General features: G+C 40.2%; 1 protein-coding gene across 1 annotated transcript in view; it reads left to right on the top strand.

Moving 5' to 3' along the window:
• Positions 1-16,777, top strand: part of SLC9C2 (solute carrier family 9 member C2 (putative)) — a 61,904-nt gene that overhangs the window by 32,965 nt on the left and 12,162 nt on the right. The window contains exons 18-23 of the mRNA XM_074322251.1: positions 2,487-2,636; positions 6,779-6,830; positions 8,862-9,010; positions 11,453-11,578; positions 13,437-13,535; positions 16,436-16,603. Of these exons, the coding sequence (XP_074178352.1) occupies positions 2,487-2,636; positions 6,779-6,830; positions 8,862-9,010; positions 11,453-11,578; positions 13,437-13,535; positions 16,436-16,603 (744 nt within the window). The remainder of the gene's footprint in view (positions 1-2,486; positions 2,637-6,778; positions 6,831-8,861; positions 9,011-11,452; positions 11,579-13,436; positions 13,536-16,435; positions 16,604-16,777) is intronic.

Genomic DNA, 16,777 nt, shown 5'->3' with positions numbered 1-16,777 from the left:
AACCTCACTGTTTGGAAAGGAATGAGGGAAAGAGCTGTTTCTGTTCTGGAATACTCGCTCTACGGCTGTCTGCTTGACTCCCCTTGTGTAGAATGGCAACCTGTCCTCCATACGCCCAGCTTCCCATTCCATCTTCTCGATCCTTCTCCACCTGCTTAAGTTTTATTTTCCCCCATAGCATTATCACCTTCTTACTGTGTGTCTCCTGTACTCTCAGTGAGGTAGGGATCTTTGTTTTGGTCACTGATATAACCTACAACTCTAGAATGGTGCCATCGCATATAGTAAGTACCTAATAAAGAGTTGTTGAGTGAATGAATGGAAAGTCTGGCTGCAGGATAACCTAGAAACAAGTTCTCCAAGTTTTAGTAAAATGTGCTCGTAAAGCCTTAACTGTGGTAGCATGAAAATATTTTCTCTACAGTCCACACTCACATAGCATACTCCCTATGGAATTTAATTTTACTGCGGCCTTCACAATGACTGTTCCTTCTTTCCATGGCTCTGGTTTTGACTGTGAAGGTAGATTTTCAGATTTTCAGTCTCCGCTCTTAAGCCTCTTTTCTCTTTCCAAAGGAGTTGGATTATATAAGCTTTTAAACTTGGGAGCTTTAGATGATTTCTCTTGCCACTCCATTTTTTTCCCCAAGTCATTTAATTCTTATTACGTCAAATAAGTCTTAGTATGTATTGAAGTTATAGAAGCTAAATATTTTTTAAAAGTTGCTGTAAACCTGATGGTAAAAGGTACACATTAGAATCCTCCATCTAGTCTCTATTCCCCAAGAAATGGAATAGTTGTCTTAAAGGCAGAATTGTTTAAAGGCCCAGACTTGTGCTTGTGGATGTTCTTTTTTTAGTTCCTTCCTTGATTCTACGTTAATGTTACCAAACTTTAGTGTTCATAAGAAATTTAGAGCTACTGTACAGAGTTGTATATACAAAGCCTGCTTAAGGGATAATTTTGATTATTTATCATTTTTGCCTGATGAGCTGAGATTAGAGCTGTGTGCTCTCTGAAGGTGTAACTCCGCCATAATACACACTACTCTAGAAATCAGAAATGAGTAGCGAGAAGCTAGGTCTTAAAATGGAAGGTAGAAGCTTCCTTAAGTAATTAGGTTTTGTAAAGAGATCTTATGCAGATGAATGGAAAATAACTATTTGAGAAGTAAGTCGTACTTTGTGAAAAGTCTCTCTGAGTGAAAGAAAGATTTAAAGGTGTATTGTGGAAGTCAACTCGATTTAGAGTGTGAACTGGTTGCCACTTCTGTCCAGCACACTCTGATAAATCTCAATGAAATTATTTAAGGTATTAATATAATTAATGAATATAAGTAATATAGTCATGATTAGCTTAGTTTATTGAGCACTTACTATGTTCCAGGATCATAGTATTAGGTTGGTGCAAAAGTAATTGCAGTTTAAAAGGTTAAAAATAATTGCAAAAACTGCAATTACTTTTGCACCAACCTAATACATTATCTAATTAAATCATTATAATAGCGCTCTGAAGTACATGTCGCTAGTATATCAAATTAGATGCTTTGGAAAGCTTGGAAAAGTATTGGAGATTTTTAATTTAGATCCCCTTAGGATTCAGCTCAAGGAGGGTGTCAGTGCAGCATGGAATAAAACTTGTAAAAATCTTTAATATCTCTCGCTCTGCCCAAAGTTTACAACCCAAACAGCAACAAAACAACAACAACAACACCTCCCCTTTCTCTGCTCTTGTAATTCCTTTGCTGTGATCTTCTCCTGCTCACGTTGTCCTCCCTTGTCACCTGGACCCTCACCATCTGCCCTGTGCTCTGACGTGACTCTGTCTCTGTGGCTGACGGCACTGCTCGTGCATAAGGAGCAGGTCCACTGGGCTTCTGGTAATTAGTGGGTATTCATGTCCTCGTTTGACACGTGAGGTCGCTGAGTCCTCAGTCACGGGTTCAGGGTCCCAGAGATAGTGAATGGGAGGGTTGGTATTTGAACTCAGGAAGAAAGATTTGTATTTAAAATCCCATTCTCTTCACTCATTACACTCTTCTGCCTCAGTGGAGGGTTCGAGAAACTTCGAGCTCAGAAGGATCTTAGATACCCTAAGTTTCTTATCTTACGAGTGAAGAAACTGAGGTGCACAGAGATGATTTATTTGGTTTGTGACTGGGTATGGAGAATGGGGGGAAGGCAGCGGCAGAAACTTCCCCGTACAGCTGTTGAGCTTTCATTTTTTTTAGAGAGTGGCTCTCAAACTTGAATGCACATAGAATCACCTGGAGGACTTGTTAAAACACCGATTCCAGGCCCCACCCACATGGCTCCTTGTTCAGCAGGTCTGGAGTGGGGCCCCAGAATTTGTGCTTCTGACAAGCCTTCTCAGTGATGCCATTGCCGGTCCGGAGACAACACTTTGAGAACTCTGCCTTAGATGGTGTGCTTTTCCTCATCACATTTTTGTGTGTGTTTTTTTTTTCCCCTCTCCATTATTCCAGTTAATAATACCGTTACTGATAAAAACTGTCGAGGTGCAGATCAAAAAGCGCCTCAGCTTGATGTATAGTATTACAAAAGGCTATGTCAAAAGTCAAGAGGATACAGCATTTTTAATACAACAGATTTCTAGCCGAGAATCAATCTATCAGGTGAGAGAGATAAGCACTAGTCATTTGTGGGGGTGGGGTGGGGGAGCACTTTGGTGTATTCATTTCTTTTAAGACTGTTTCCGCCTGTTTTTGGCCCAATAGATAAATTATATTAGGTTGGTGCAAAAGTAATTGCGGTTTTTGCCATTATTTTTAACCTTTTAAACTGCAATTACTTTTGCGCCAACCTAATAGCAGGTGAAGGGGAGTCGATTGTTTATTATGTTATACGAGGTGCTGCCGAGAACGATCCATGCTCTTTACATGTCAGCTGCTTATTATCAATCTCATTTATGAACTTCATAGAAGAAAATCTACTATTTTATTTTCTGAGTACACGGTAGAGAAGGGAGATCGTCTGTCTGGGTAACACTCTCTAAAGGTGGGGCCCTTGAAAAAGGCATCATTCCAGCAGGCCTTCAACTCGAAGGCGGCCTCAAAGAAATGGGAGGTCTGAAGTGGAGAGGAAGAGAGGGAAAGAGAACAAAGGTTTGGCAGTGAAAACCTGCAATGCTGGCACCGAGGGGTGGATGAGTAGTGGTATTATTCATTTATTCACTTTTCATCGTTCAAGACTCTCCTCATTTCCAGGCAGAAGGCAGTAAGGACCCGATGGGAGGGCGCACATACGCACCTTAGGATCTCAGAGGTGGAATGAGTCACTTGCTAACCAGGTTGTCTCATGCCAGGCTGTCCACTCCAGACCGCTCTGCAATTTAGCAGAGGAATGTTCCTTAAAGGGCTATTTTAAGTTTCATGCGTGATTTTCTGCTTTTTTTCTGCTTAAGAACATTCAATGGCTCTGCATGGCCTTAAGGGTAAGGTCTGTGACTCCATCTACAGAGGGTGCCACAAAAAGTATACACATTTTAAGAAAGGAAAAAACTGTATTAAAATTGTAATACAACAAATGACGTTAGCATTCATTTGATTAACGCCATCTTTTGGGCGAACGTCACATTACACATTGCTATTGTAATTCAATACAACTTTGAAAAGTAATACATAGATAACATCTCTTAAAACGTGAACATTTTTTTGGCACCCCTGGTATATACAGTATATGTATGGGGGGAGGAGAGAACACAGAAAAGATGGTGGAAAATGATGACAAATTTTACAACTTGAAAGTAATATAATGACCCTCCACTGTACCCCTTCCCAGAGACAGCCTTAAAGTCACCATTCCTGTGTTAAATTCCCCTTAATTTAAATAATATGCATGCGGATTTAATTCTCGGTTTGTTATTTCTAAACAGCTTTTATGTACTCCCTGCCATGAAGTATAAGATTAGAACATTCCTCTCCTTTCCCCTTTTCTTTTCCTCTCCCTCTTAAATTTTTGGAGCTATAATTTTTGCAGGGAAAAGGTTTATGACATGTACCTTCTATCCTGTAAGTATAAGTATGTTCATTCTTTTCAGTAGATGACTCTATACACGGAAAACCAAAACACAACTGTACTGTGTTATGATTTTATAAATATTCTTCACTGTAGAACCTATCATTTGATTCAATCCATAACAAAGGAAGTGTGTTCCAATATCATTAAACATTCACTTCTTGAAAGAGATGCTTCTAAATGAAACAGTCAAATGGATTAATTTTTTTTTTTTTTTTTAAACCTTCTTTCTCTTCGTTTAGGTTTTATTCCACAGCCACTCTTTCTGGAAAGAGTTCTGTGTGAGCCTCCTTTCACTTTCCTGTATATTATGCTGGATTATGTCCATAGTCATTTTTTTCCATAGCATGTGTGGACTGAATATGTACAGAAATCTATTTTGCTCTCATAATTAATAGGTCGATGTTCCAAAACCATTTTCTTAAATGCATCGCCCCTCTGTCTCCAGCATTGTCGATACGTCTGATTTTATTTTTGCTTTTGTACGTGACTTTTCCCCCTCTCTCTTTAGAGGTTTTTAGGGTTTTCTCTTTATCCTTGGAGTTCTGAAATTTCACCAGGATGTGTCTAGGTTTGATTAAAAAATAAATTTATCTCATGCAGCCCTCGGTGGTGCCTTTTACTGAAGATTGCCATCTTCTTCCATTACTTCCTTGATTATTTCCTCTCCTCTGTTGTTTCTCTTTTCTTCTTTTGGAACCATTTTAAACAGATTTTTGATTTTCTGGATTTAGTCTATTTCAATTTTTTGTCATAACTTAGCTATTTCTTCTTTGCAATGAGAACCTCTTAACTTGATTTTCCAAGTCACTAATCCAGCCTTTAGCTGTGTCCATTCTGATATTCAACCCATGTATTAAATTTTCTTTTTTCGACACTTGTGATTTTTTTGAACTGTGATTGCTTCTTTTTTTTTCCATAGCAACTTTTTATTGATGTGCTATTCTCTTGAATATATTTATTTTAAAAATATGTGCTTCTTGTATTAATTATGTTTTCTTCAGGTTCATTCTTCTATTTGTTGCATTTGGTTCTTGTCTTTCCTTCTGTTTTTTCTGCCCCATGTTTGGTGATTTTTGGTTATATTTTCATATGTGCAGATGAGGGTCTAAATTGAACAGTATCATAACTGAAGGGTATTTTCTCAGCCCATGTGCGACTCCTGATTTTTAATATGACAATAAATTTACATCATAGTTACTAAAGTTAGAGATCTAATGATTGTGTCATAAAGTCAGGGGTGGGCTAGAGGCTATTTATGCTTTCTGTTTGTGATGCCTAATTTTATGATGACTGTTTGTTCCCTCGGGCCCTCAGCCAAGAAAGGGAGGCTCTTTCCTTATTAAATTCAGGAAAGATGAAGAAGCTGTGAAGATACCTATCTGAATCTCTTAATTTCTAAAAGATATATTGTTAAATGTCTTTAACATTTAAGATTTTCTCTTATAATCAGGGACCACTCTAGGAAGAGTATAGCTGAATTTTAGGAAGGTATCTGACACCTTTCATGATATCTTTGAAGATAGGCTAGAGGAATGTTATCTAGATTTATCAAAGAAGTGTTGATCATTGGGTCAAATATTAATGTGCAAGAGAATTCTATCCTGCTGATTTGCTTTGAATATTGGAGAAGGAAATTAAAACAGCTATGGAAATTCTAGATTGATCTATATTAGAAAGAACATCGAGCTATTTATAGGAGAAAAGATTTCAGAAACAGGAAGAAAAGAAAAACAAGAGCCAGTGGGAGCAATTAAGAATGTGTTTTGAGAAGTTTAGGAGCCAGCATAGAGATTTGGGGGCAGTTGTCTCGAAGTGTAAGAAACGAAACATAGTCCCCTTTGGCCTTTTTAGAGGAGACTTCAATAAAGATTTAAGTGGCTTTTTGAAATGTGTTTAGATATCAAACTTGTGTTTATTCTGAAAGTGACATGGTTCACAAAACTGGCTGGTGGCAGCTCATCTTTAGACAAGTCACGTATATGTCCAGGCTTTCACGATTATACTATTCCCTTCGTAGGCGGAAGTTAGTTCCTACGCTCTCTTGTGCAGTTTTACAGGGTTTGCTATGGGTCCAGTTTGGTACAAAGGGGCTTAGCTGCTCTCTATGCAGCTAAGCAAGCAGGATTGGACCACGGTATGTGGGTGCTGTGTGCAGTGTAACCATCTGACACCTTCCCGATATTGATTCAATGTTATCGAGTGAGAAGAAATAATTTAATAAATGAGCTCTGATACTCAAAATGAGGGATTTTTTATATACGATTTTTCTAAACCAAAAGCTACTTCAACTGTAGATAACAAACCATTTGTTCCCTGTACATAGCACTATGCTGTGCCATTATATGAGTGCAGAATTTCAATCCCCTGTGCCTAACAGTCCTGGGGAACTGTCATTATTTGGTCCCAGGGCTGTTGGTTCCTGAAAGACTCAAAACTAGAGAATAAGCCCCATGAAGAGCCTGAAATGGAGCTGTTTCTTCAATTGTGTCAGGAGTTCTCAGTGGGAAACGTGAACTAACTGACACCGTCTATGAGAATTGTCCCTGGTGCGCAGTGGAGCGCACACAGTGTTTTCTGAGAAGTCCCAGCACAATGGACACAGAGGGGAGAATTGAACCAAATAGCTCCCCAAATCACAAATGAAGTGAAATTTCTACTACTGTACTTATGTTTCCCTCAGATTTCAAAGACAGAAGTGCACTTGGGGTAATAAACTGTTTTTCTTAACTTCTCACAGAAATTATATAAAATCTTGGAAATCAACAAACGAGATGCTGTCAAAGAACTAGGTAGGTCACGGGAGTGTCTGGTTTCCTGAAGTCACACCGTGTGTGTGTGTGTGTGTGTGTGTGTGTGTGTGTGTGTGTGTGTGACGTGCTGTTGACTCAGCTTCGACTCCTGGTGACCCTATGAATGAGTGACATCTACAATGTCCCATCCTCAGCAGCCCTGCTCAGCTCGTCTGGACTCATGCCTAGGCCTTTTTTTATGGAGTCAGTCCACCTCATATTTATTTGGTCTTCCTCTTCTGCTGCTTTCCCTTTTCCCCAGCATTATTGTCTTTCCCAAAGAACCCTGCCTTCTCATGCTGTGCCCGAAGTTAGGACAGTTTCAGTTTTGTCATTTTTGCCTCTGCCGACGTTTCCGGCTTAATTTGCTCTGAGACCCACCATATCGTAATTTAACCACATGTGAAGACAAGTTCATGCTTTCATTCAATCATTCATCCATTCATTTACTTACCCAGCAAGTATTTTATTGAATACATGGAACGGGATAGGTACGCACACACCTTGAGGAGGAAAAGAGCAAATCAGTAGACAACTGCAGAAAGTTCTATTAGTTCTGTGGGATCACAGAGAAAAGAATGAGTGTGGAAAGTGCATTGAGGTGGCAGAATCACATTCCTTAAGGCTGTAAGAAAAAGACATGTGAAGATTCCCAAAGGGTGCTTTTCGTTTTGTTTTGTTTTACTTTGTTTGCGAAGGGATGTGGTTTCTTGAGCATCTGTAGTCACTCTGCTTGAGTTTGAGGACACTGCACGAGCCCTAGGGTTTTATATAAAGCTTCTTCGGTCTGCTTGCCTCCTGAGGCAGTTGTGGGCCAAGCTTTCAGTGTGTGAAAAGTGTCCAGTAGAGAGCCTGGTGTGTTGTGGACCCTTAATCAAATGGAAATTATTATAAACGAAACGAAGAAAAGCCACTTTGCATTCACATTATCAAATGCCATATGGATTTATGAGGATCCTACTTTCCAAATCAAAATAGAAAGAACACGGTCTAACGAATGAAATTTTAACTTTGGAGACAATCGGTCAGAATATTTTGGCACTGTCTCAGAAAACCCAGGATCCATTGTTGTCATTCACATACAGGCAGATTTTTATTTCTGTGCTTTTAAAGATTAGGGCCTTAGGAGCTGCTGACTTACACGACCTCAGATTAGTATGGAATATGACAAAGTTTTCTTGACTCAGCCCTGTAAAAGGGAGTGCCTGTTCCCACGTGGTTACTGCCCCTGAATACTGACTACTGGTTACGTCAGGAACAGTGTTAACAGCTTTCTGTACATTATCTTACTTCATGCTTATAATTACTCGATGAGACGTGTACTATTATCATCTTCATTTATAGAAGAGGAAGCTGAAGTTTAGAAAGTTGAACTCGCCTGAGGTCGTGTGGCTAGTAAGTGGTGAGCCAGACAGATCGCAGTGTCTGACACTACAGTCTATGCTCTTGATGATGGTCACCTGCATTGTACTGGTCATCTCATTTCAGTTAAAAAAAAGACTGAATCCCTTCCAGATGCAAGGCACTGTACTCCGTGTTGGGATTACAAAGATGACACAGATGCAGTTTTAGCCTTGACTCCCAGTCCCGTCCGTGATCTCTCATATTCATGAAGGAAGGAAAAGTATGGGATTTGATCTCAGACCCACCAGCCAAAGCCCAAGGGCTCTTTCATTAAGTCATTTCTTCATCCACACAACAAAAATTGTATAATATGGACGATGAGACAAGTAAAAATAATGATACTGCTGGGTAATGAGTTCCGTGATGGAGACACTAGGTAGGAGTGCCATGGAAATATGGCAGAGAGAGTGACTCTCTCCTAGCTGGGGGGGGGGAAGCCAGTTTTCACCTTTCTCATCCATAAGATGGAGATAAAAAGAACTGGTCCTACTGACCTCACAAGTTCCTTATGAAACAGAAACAAAAGGATATTGCGTAACTGCTTTGGAGATTACGAAGTATTATACAAATATTTGTTATCGTTGTGGTTATTGCGTTGTTTGCTTGCTGATAGCTTTGTTTGTTCAGGACTCATCGAGCATGAGGGTCGCAATGTTCTCATTGCCTTGAAGACCAAGCAGGCAATCCGGAACGTGATTGCTAAAGCTCTGAAAAACCTCACCTTCCTTTGGTCAAGAGGCATTATTGATGACCATGAGGGCATCGAGATGAATAAGGTAACAAAGCAATTTCCCGTATTGCTCGATTCCACCAGCCTGGCCCCTCAGCCTGCACTGTTACTGTGGCAGAGTACAATGAATGGAAAAGATGGGACAATGAGTGATTAACCTCAGTGTCAAGTCTAGTTTGCCTATAGCCTTTGTCAGTGCTACCTGGTGTCCTCCATGTCAAAACTCCGTTCTTGGTTCATAACAGAAACTTGCCTGGTCTAGATTTAGCAGAGAAATGGGGTTGGGGGACTTATTGTATGGACACAGAGTACCTTACAGAACCCATGGTCCCCAGACCACGTGGCCAGGCCTTGGGGGTGGGGGGCACTTGAACAAGGACCCAGGTTTTTTCCAGATTCTCCAGTTCCTATCAGGCTTGCCTTCTGTGCCATCTTCTTTTGGTTCTCTCTACAAACTCACTAGATCTTTTTTTTTTTTCTTCTCTATCGACTCGTAGGATATTCTGCCCGGTCCCAACAGCTGTGTCAAGGGTGGTGGGAGTCATATAATGTTAACATGGTAGGGAGGGGACCAGTGTGTGTGTGGGGGGGAGGGGTGTAGGCATTTCCGAGAAGAGAGGCGCAGGGAAGACACCCTAATCAGTTAGCTGCTCAATGGACTTTTGAAAAGTTATAAATATATTTTCAAAAAAAGAAAAAACTTAGGAATGTAAGCCAGAAGAAAAAAATGTTTAATGTTTAATCCTAGCACTCGATCACATTTACCATCTAGACTGTGTGTTTGTGCAACCAAGAATGTTCTTTCCATCTTATACAAGGGTCTGTCTGCTTCTTAGCATAAAGCACAGGAATGGAAGTTTTACCCACTGATAAGCTTCTCCTGGATGTCACATGCTTTTCCTTGTTACCGGCCACTCCCAGCCATAGACCACCATGCACTGGATATAGTCCCTCCTCGATGGCCCCAGAAGGGATGTGGGTGTGGGACAAGCCAGCTTGCCCCTTTATGGCTCTATGTATGGTCTCTACAACATCATGGCAGGGGACTAAATGGGTAATGTGATTTCTCCTTTGTGTGTGTGAGAGGGAAGAGAAGGGCTACTTTAGAGCATTCTTCAAGCTAAACACATTGTGGTTTTTTGTTTTTTTTCCCATTTATCACTTTGAAGGCTCTATAAGATTCAATTGAATGCTGAATGCCCATTCATTAAAATAAATATTTACATAATAGCCCTTATGAGGAGAGAGACTTATTTTTTTCCTATAGGTTTGTTTAGAAAGTAATGGGTAAACAGTCATTCAACAGTTACTAATTGAATGTCTATTAATTGTTTAATTGTCAGCCAAAGAGATATAATGATCAATTGCAAGTCATAAAGAGCTAGATAAATCTATTCAATTTAAGAAAATATGTCTTGGATACTTACTTTGTGGTGTGGACTCCTGAGATGAGGGTAATTAATGAATACAACATTGCCTCCAAGTCCATGAGCTCTTTCCCATTCTTTCATTTAGTCATTTATTCATCCAATCAACAAAAGTCACATAATATGGAGGGTGAGACACATAAGAAAATAACGATACTACAAGGTAACGCGTTCCATAAGGCTTACCTGTAGGAGACGGCATGGGGATGAGGCAGATAAGTGATTGTCTCTTGCCTGGTGGGAGAAGCCAGAGAAGGCTTTTCAGAGCCCACAAAACTGAAATCGTATCCTCCAAAATTAGAAGGGTTTAGGGAAGCCCATCATAAGCATGAAAAAGATTTGAGAGAACATGGCAGTAAGTCATACCGTGAATTTTAGATGATTTGAGATTAAAGCAGGGTAGTTGTGGGGACAGCGTCCCAGAGAGCAGTTTCCAGGCTCTCGGCCTCAAGTGGAAAGGCACTGGCTCGGGTAGTAGGTGGCTATGAGCTGTGACTAGTTGGCCGTCAGCGTTAACCAGTTAGCCATTGGCCACGAATATAACTGCCGTGGCTAAGCTAGCAAGCTCGGGTTGGAGCTAGCAGGTTGGTTGCCGGAAGCGGGTGGCGGATTGCAGTTAGCAAGGAGTGGGTTGGTTGGCAGAGAAGCGGACAGTGGATTGTGGATCATGTGGCTCCTGCTGCCTGTGTCTCCAACCCAGCCGCCAGCGAGAATACAGTGGTGTGACTCCCCTATCTATGACTCTGTGTTGTTCCTTTTTGGCCTCACCATGTCCTGCGTTCTTATGCGGGGAGCGGGAGCTGAGACCCCGCATGACAGAATATAAGTGTTAACTGGATTATAAAGACGATAAATTGAGTATGAGATGTATCAGTGAAAATAGTGATAAGGGGAGACTAGGGACCAAAAAAATTAGAGTATAATTTAAATTAGGTGAGAGAAGCTCAGATGCAGCAATCAAGGTTAAATCTGTATACGGTAGTTCATTTAGATTTCCTTAGTTTTTACCTAATGTTCCTTTTCTGTTACAGGCTGATCACTATTATTTTGATTGTTTTTAGGTACTTCTTGCAAAAATTAAAGCACTGAATAACTTTCCAATGGAAATCCCACCTCCTACTCCTGACAAATATCTTCATAATATTGTTTGGCTGCAAAATAAAGATGTTCTCATTGAGTTCTTCAAGGTAAAGTTTCTGTCTTCTATTCTGGCTCAAGTTTGATGATAATTATTTTCCACTCCCTAATGCAAGATTAACAAGAAAACGTATCCAAAGCAAGAAATCCCGTAATGGTCAGTAAAGGATAAGTCAAAACAGAGGCCCAGCAAAACCCAGACGAGTAGATTTTATTTTGAGCCTAAAGGGTAGAGATAGTTTTTCACAATGGCTTGTCTGCTTAGGATGAGCTGTCTGTGTGACCTAATTGTACCAATCCGTCCCATCGTACTTTCTGCTGTCGAAAACTAAGAGTGATGTCCGAGAAGCCAGGTAAAGAAAGTGTTTCAAAAAGGAGAAAGTGATCAACTAAGTGAAATGAAGCTGAGAGATCACATAAGATGAAGACTGGAAATTGACTATTAGATTTAATAACGTAGAGGTCAGATTTTTTTTTTTTTAATTGGGGAAGGGGTACAGGACTTTATTGGGGAACTGTGTACTTCCAGGACTTTTCCAAGTCAAGTTGTTGTCCTTTCAATCTTAGTTGTGGAGGGTGCCATTCAGCTTCAAGTTGTTGTCCTTTCAGTCTTAGTTGTAGAGGGTGCAGCTCAGCTCCAGGTCCAGTTGCCGTTTCTAGTTGCAGGGGGCGCAGCCCACCATCCCTTGTGGGAGTCCAACCGGCAACCTTGTGGTTAAGAGGACACACTCCAACCAACTGAGCCATCCAGGAGGCAGCTCAGCTCAAGGTGCCGTGTTCAATCTTAGTTGCAGGGAGCCCACCATCCCTTGCGGGACTCGAGGGATTGAACTGGCAACCTTGTGGTTGAGAGCCCATTGGCCCACGTGGGAATCGAATCGGCAGCTTTCAGAGTTAGGAGCATGGAGCTCTAACCTCCTGAGCCACCAGGCCGGCCCCCAGATTTTTTTTTTTTTTTAAGAGAAGGCATAAATCTGAATATTTATGTGAAATTTCCAAATGTTTAACATTTGGCAACCAATTCAAAAATTTAAAAATACTGTGCAGGTCAAACAAAATACGTCTGTGGACTGGATGTGACCCATGGACCACCAGTGTGTGGTTTCAGTATTAAAGGGCTATTGTATGAATGATAAGGTTTACAACTTTTTCATCAACCTGTTAAAACCTGTTAAATGTTTAGAATCAGGAAACCTGACCAAGAATGGCAGTTACTTTGTCACATTTTGGTTGTAGTATACCTTGTGATCCAGGCATGTAGATATGTAAAGCATCTGTCTGACCGTAATAAGGACATTTTTCTTATTTTCTAGAAAGAACAATCATAGTGGGGTTCTATCAAGCTGTGAATATCTGGTTCCCCTTATGCCATAGTAGTGTTTTCTTCGTGTTATCTTTGAGATCGCTTTTCCAAACTATCCTCTACGGCCTGGGCCCATCAGCTTTCCTCCTCCTCCTCACGGCCACGTCAGCTCATCATACTTTGGCTGTTACTCTTCCTCCCGGTCTCAGCCGAGCTGTTCTTTCCTCTGTAAAGTCTTCCCTTGACACCCAAGACACAGTCCTGTGGCCTTTCTGGATCTTTCCAGAACATCCCGTTCTCGTCTCTTTTGTCAGAATTATCACAGTTTATTGTAAACATCCTCCCAACCTATCATTTACCGGGTGTTTCTATCAGTCACTGGGTAGAAATCATGAAGTCTACAGTTTGCTTGCTTGTCCCTTCCTTTCTAAAGGTTAATGAGATATGTCAGAAGGTGATATTTCATTAGCAGACCTCAGAATATAGTTTGTGTTTTTATGCTACCTGAAAGCCATTTTCCCTTTAGATTTTATTTCTATTTAGAAAAGTAGACTATGATGCTTTTAAGTTGACTTTTCTTTCCCTATCTTTTTTTCTTCTTTCAGCAAAGAGCTAAACTTGCCTATTTTGACTATGGAGAAATCATTTGTAAAGAAGGTGAAATGCCGCAAGGAATCTACTTAATTATTTCGGGAATGGCAATTGTAAGGAACTATTTATTCTTTACTGAAAATGTATTTTGAAATATGTGACTGTAACATAGGAGAAATTTAGGAACCAAAAGAGTTTCCAATTTTTAACATAATCTCTTTTCCAAATGAAACTATTTCTGTCAGAGTGAACACTACTGCAGAGACGTGATGATAATACCTAATGTCTGAAAGGTCCTTTCCGTTTTACAAAATGCGTTCAGAGTCATTACTTAGCCCTCACAGAAACCCTGGGAGGAAGCAGTCTTTTCCATGATGTTTGACTAAGGAACCCAATACTTGGAGTGGCTGAGTCACTCACTTAAAGAAAATGAGAGTCAAGAATGAGAGAACAGACCACAATGTCACATCCTCTCAGAGGTCGAATAGGATAAGAATCAAAAATACAACTTTTAATCTGACTGATACCATGTTTCCCTGAAAATAAGACCTAGCCGGACCATCAGCTCTAATGCGTCTTTTGGAGCAAAAATTAATATAAGACCTGGTATATTATATTATATTATATTATATTATATTATATTATATTATATATTACCCAGTCTTATAGTAAAATAAGACTGGGTCTTATCTTATAGTAAAATAAGACCGGGTCTTATATTAATTTTTGCTCCAAAAGATGCAGTAGAGCTCATTGTCTGGCTAGGTCTTATTTTCGGGGAAACACGGTACCTGAATAATACATGGGTGAGCCCCAGTTCTGACCCAAAAAATTCCCAGATCCTCGATGACGGTTACAAGCGACAAACCCTCATTCTAATGAAAATAATATATTTGGCTTTCTATATTTTGGAATGAGTATTTCAGACTTTAAAAACACCAAAATTGATTATGGAAAGAAACTATTATAATAAAGATACACTGCTGTAACACATGTACAGCACTTATTAAGTGTCTGGTACTTTTCTTCTATTCATTCAACAAGTAATTACTACCGTGCAGCAGGCACTGTTCAATTGAAGCACAGAATTGACAAAACAGACAAAAAATCCCTGCTTTCTTACAGTTTACTTTCTGGTAGAGGCATAGAAGGAGCTGGGACAATGAACAAACTAAATCAGTTAAATAGATAGTATGTTAGAGGTGATGGAGACATGAAGAGGTTGGTCATAATTTTTAAAAGGGTGGCCAAGAATGGCAACATGTTATGACATTTAATCCTTATAACAACCTTATTGTGCACCTGAGAAAATTGATGCACAGAGAAATCAATTCACTTGTCCTGCTAGGGCACATAGGAAGAGGTCAAGGAGGGCTTTGAACCCATGGGACCTGCCTCCAGCATCCATGTTCTTAGCCATTATTTCATGCGCTTCCATTAGAATCCATGTGCTGAGCCATTGTGCTGTGTTCCCATTAGATTCATAACAAAAATATACCACTATCAGTATTTATTGTGGATGTCAAATCAAACGCTTGAAAGTGGCCACATACGGCTTCCTTTGGAGAATTTTCCTGCAAAGACTGGGCTACGAAGTCTTCTTAAAACATAAGTCCAGTGATATTTCAGCTGAAAGTGTTATATTACTGTTCTATAAAAGCCATGGCAAATCACCACAAGTTTAGCAGCTGAGATTTATCATCTCACACTCTGTAGTTCAGAAGTCCGATGGATTTAGCTAGTTTCTCTGCTTGAGTCTTACAAGGCCAAAAATCAAAGTATCAATAGGGCAGTGTTCCCTGCGGGAAACTCTGGGGATGGAAACCATTTCCACGCTCACTGAAGTTGTTGGTAGAATCCAGTTCCTTCCCGCTTTAGGACAGACGTCACTTGGGACCCATTTTTAGCTCCCGGAGGTCCTCTTTGGTCATTGTATGCTGGCACTCACATCTCAGAGCCAAGGCACATTCAGTCCTTACAATATGGCGTCTTTCTAACTGACTCTGCTTCCTTTTCTACTATTGAGGGCTCATGTGATTACACTGGGTTCCCCAGGATAATCCAGAATCATCTCTTTAAGATTAGCTGCCTAGTGACCTTAATTCCATCTGCAAAATCCCTTCACAGCAGTACTTAGGTTAGTGTCTGTTTGAATAACAAAGAGATAGGAATCTTGGAAAGCATTCTTTAGAATTCTGCCTGCCACAGATGCTGTCTTAACTTGGTTTATAAAAAGCAGAGACCTTCTTTATCGTCCAAAGGGCCTTTGAACTGCCTTCAAAATTAAATTTAAAAATGTCCAAGTCCTTTGGAAGCATGAATGCCTCAAAAGTTTGAATAGTAATCACCAGGAGAAGGAACACTTTTCACAGCAACTTCTTCAGTGACCCTTGGTTCTGTTTCCGGTGTCTTGAACAATAGCTTTCCTCTTTGATGTTTACAGCTAAACTTTCTGGAAAATTCTGCAATCCTTAACTCAACCATCATGGGTTCACCCTAAAAACGTTGTCTGTTGCTGTCTCGTGGTAACTATTCTTAAGCATCTTAAATGGAGACAAGGCTTTTACTGAAATCACGGCTTGGTTTGGAGGTGTATTAATTCATGATGTCTGATTTATGCCTCCATGTAAGCAAAAGTTTTTTGTTTTATTTTTCACCCGAGGTACTACTAGCCTGTTATGATGAGAATATCTAATAGACTCAGAAAGGAGGATTATTTTACTTGCAGATTACAATTACTACTTTTGGTGGGATTTTTTTATAAGGAAAGTATAAGTAGAAAGCTGTAACTAGGGGCCATCTCTAAAGCTGAAGATTGGAAACGTTCCTTGCCTTGGAGAGTTGAAATGTGAGAGAAACCATGATTTTTGTGAAGCCTAATTTACACCTGAATGGATTCATAACGAGTCTTTTCTTTCCATCGTAATAATTGCAAGAAAGTGTGGAAACTCCTCTGGTTTAGTCAAGGGTTTTAATTGTGGATTTCTCTTTGCATACGTTTGTCCCTTTGCAGGTACATGGTTCATCTCCTACCTTTGGGATAGACAGCAACCTTAGGTCTGACAGAGAATCCGTTACCAAGTTTACAGACTACTATACTTGTGGGGACATAATTGGAGAGTTGAGCTGTCTTCTTAAACGAGAAAATGAATATACCGCCACCTGTGAAACCATTTTACAGGTAAGAAACTGGTTCCCTCTGTATTGTGGGTTATTAGTTAACGCTCCCTCAGTAAAGAAGGAATGCCAGCATGTTTTCTTCCTCTGGATTCCCTCTGGATTCTGATCTCTAATTTAGTCACCCTACCAGCCGAGAGGGCAGATTTTGTGTCTCACATCCTTGGTGCGGGATCAA

This window comes from Rhinolophus sinicus, linkage group LG17 (genome assembly GCF_036562045.2).
Source record: "Rhinolophus sinicus isolate RSC01 linkage group LG17, ASM3656204v1, whole genome shotgun sequence".
NCBI classification, from domain to species: Eukaryota; Metazoa; Chordata; class Mammalia; order Chiroptera; family Rhinolophidae; genus Rhinolophus; species Rhinolophus sinicus.
Note: the sequence above shows the minus strand (reverse complement) of the source record. Positions and strands in the feature narration are given on the sequence as shown.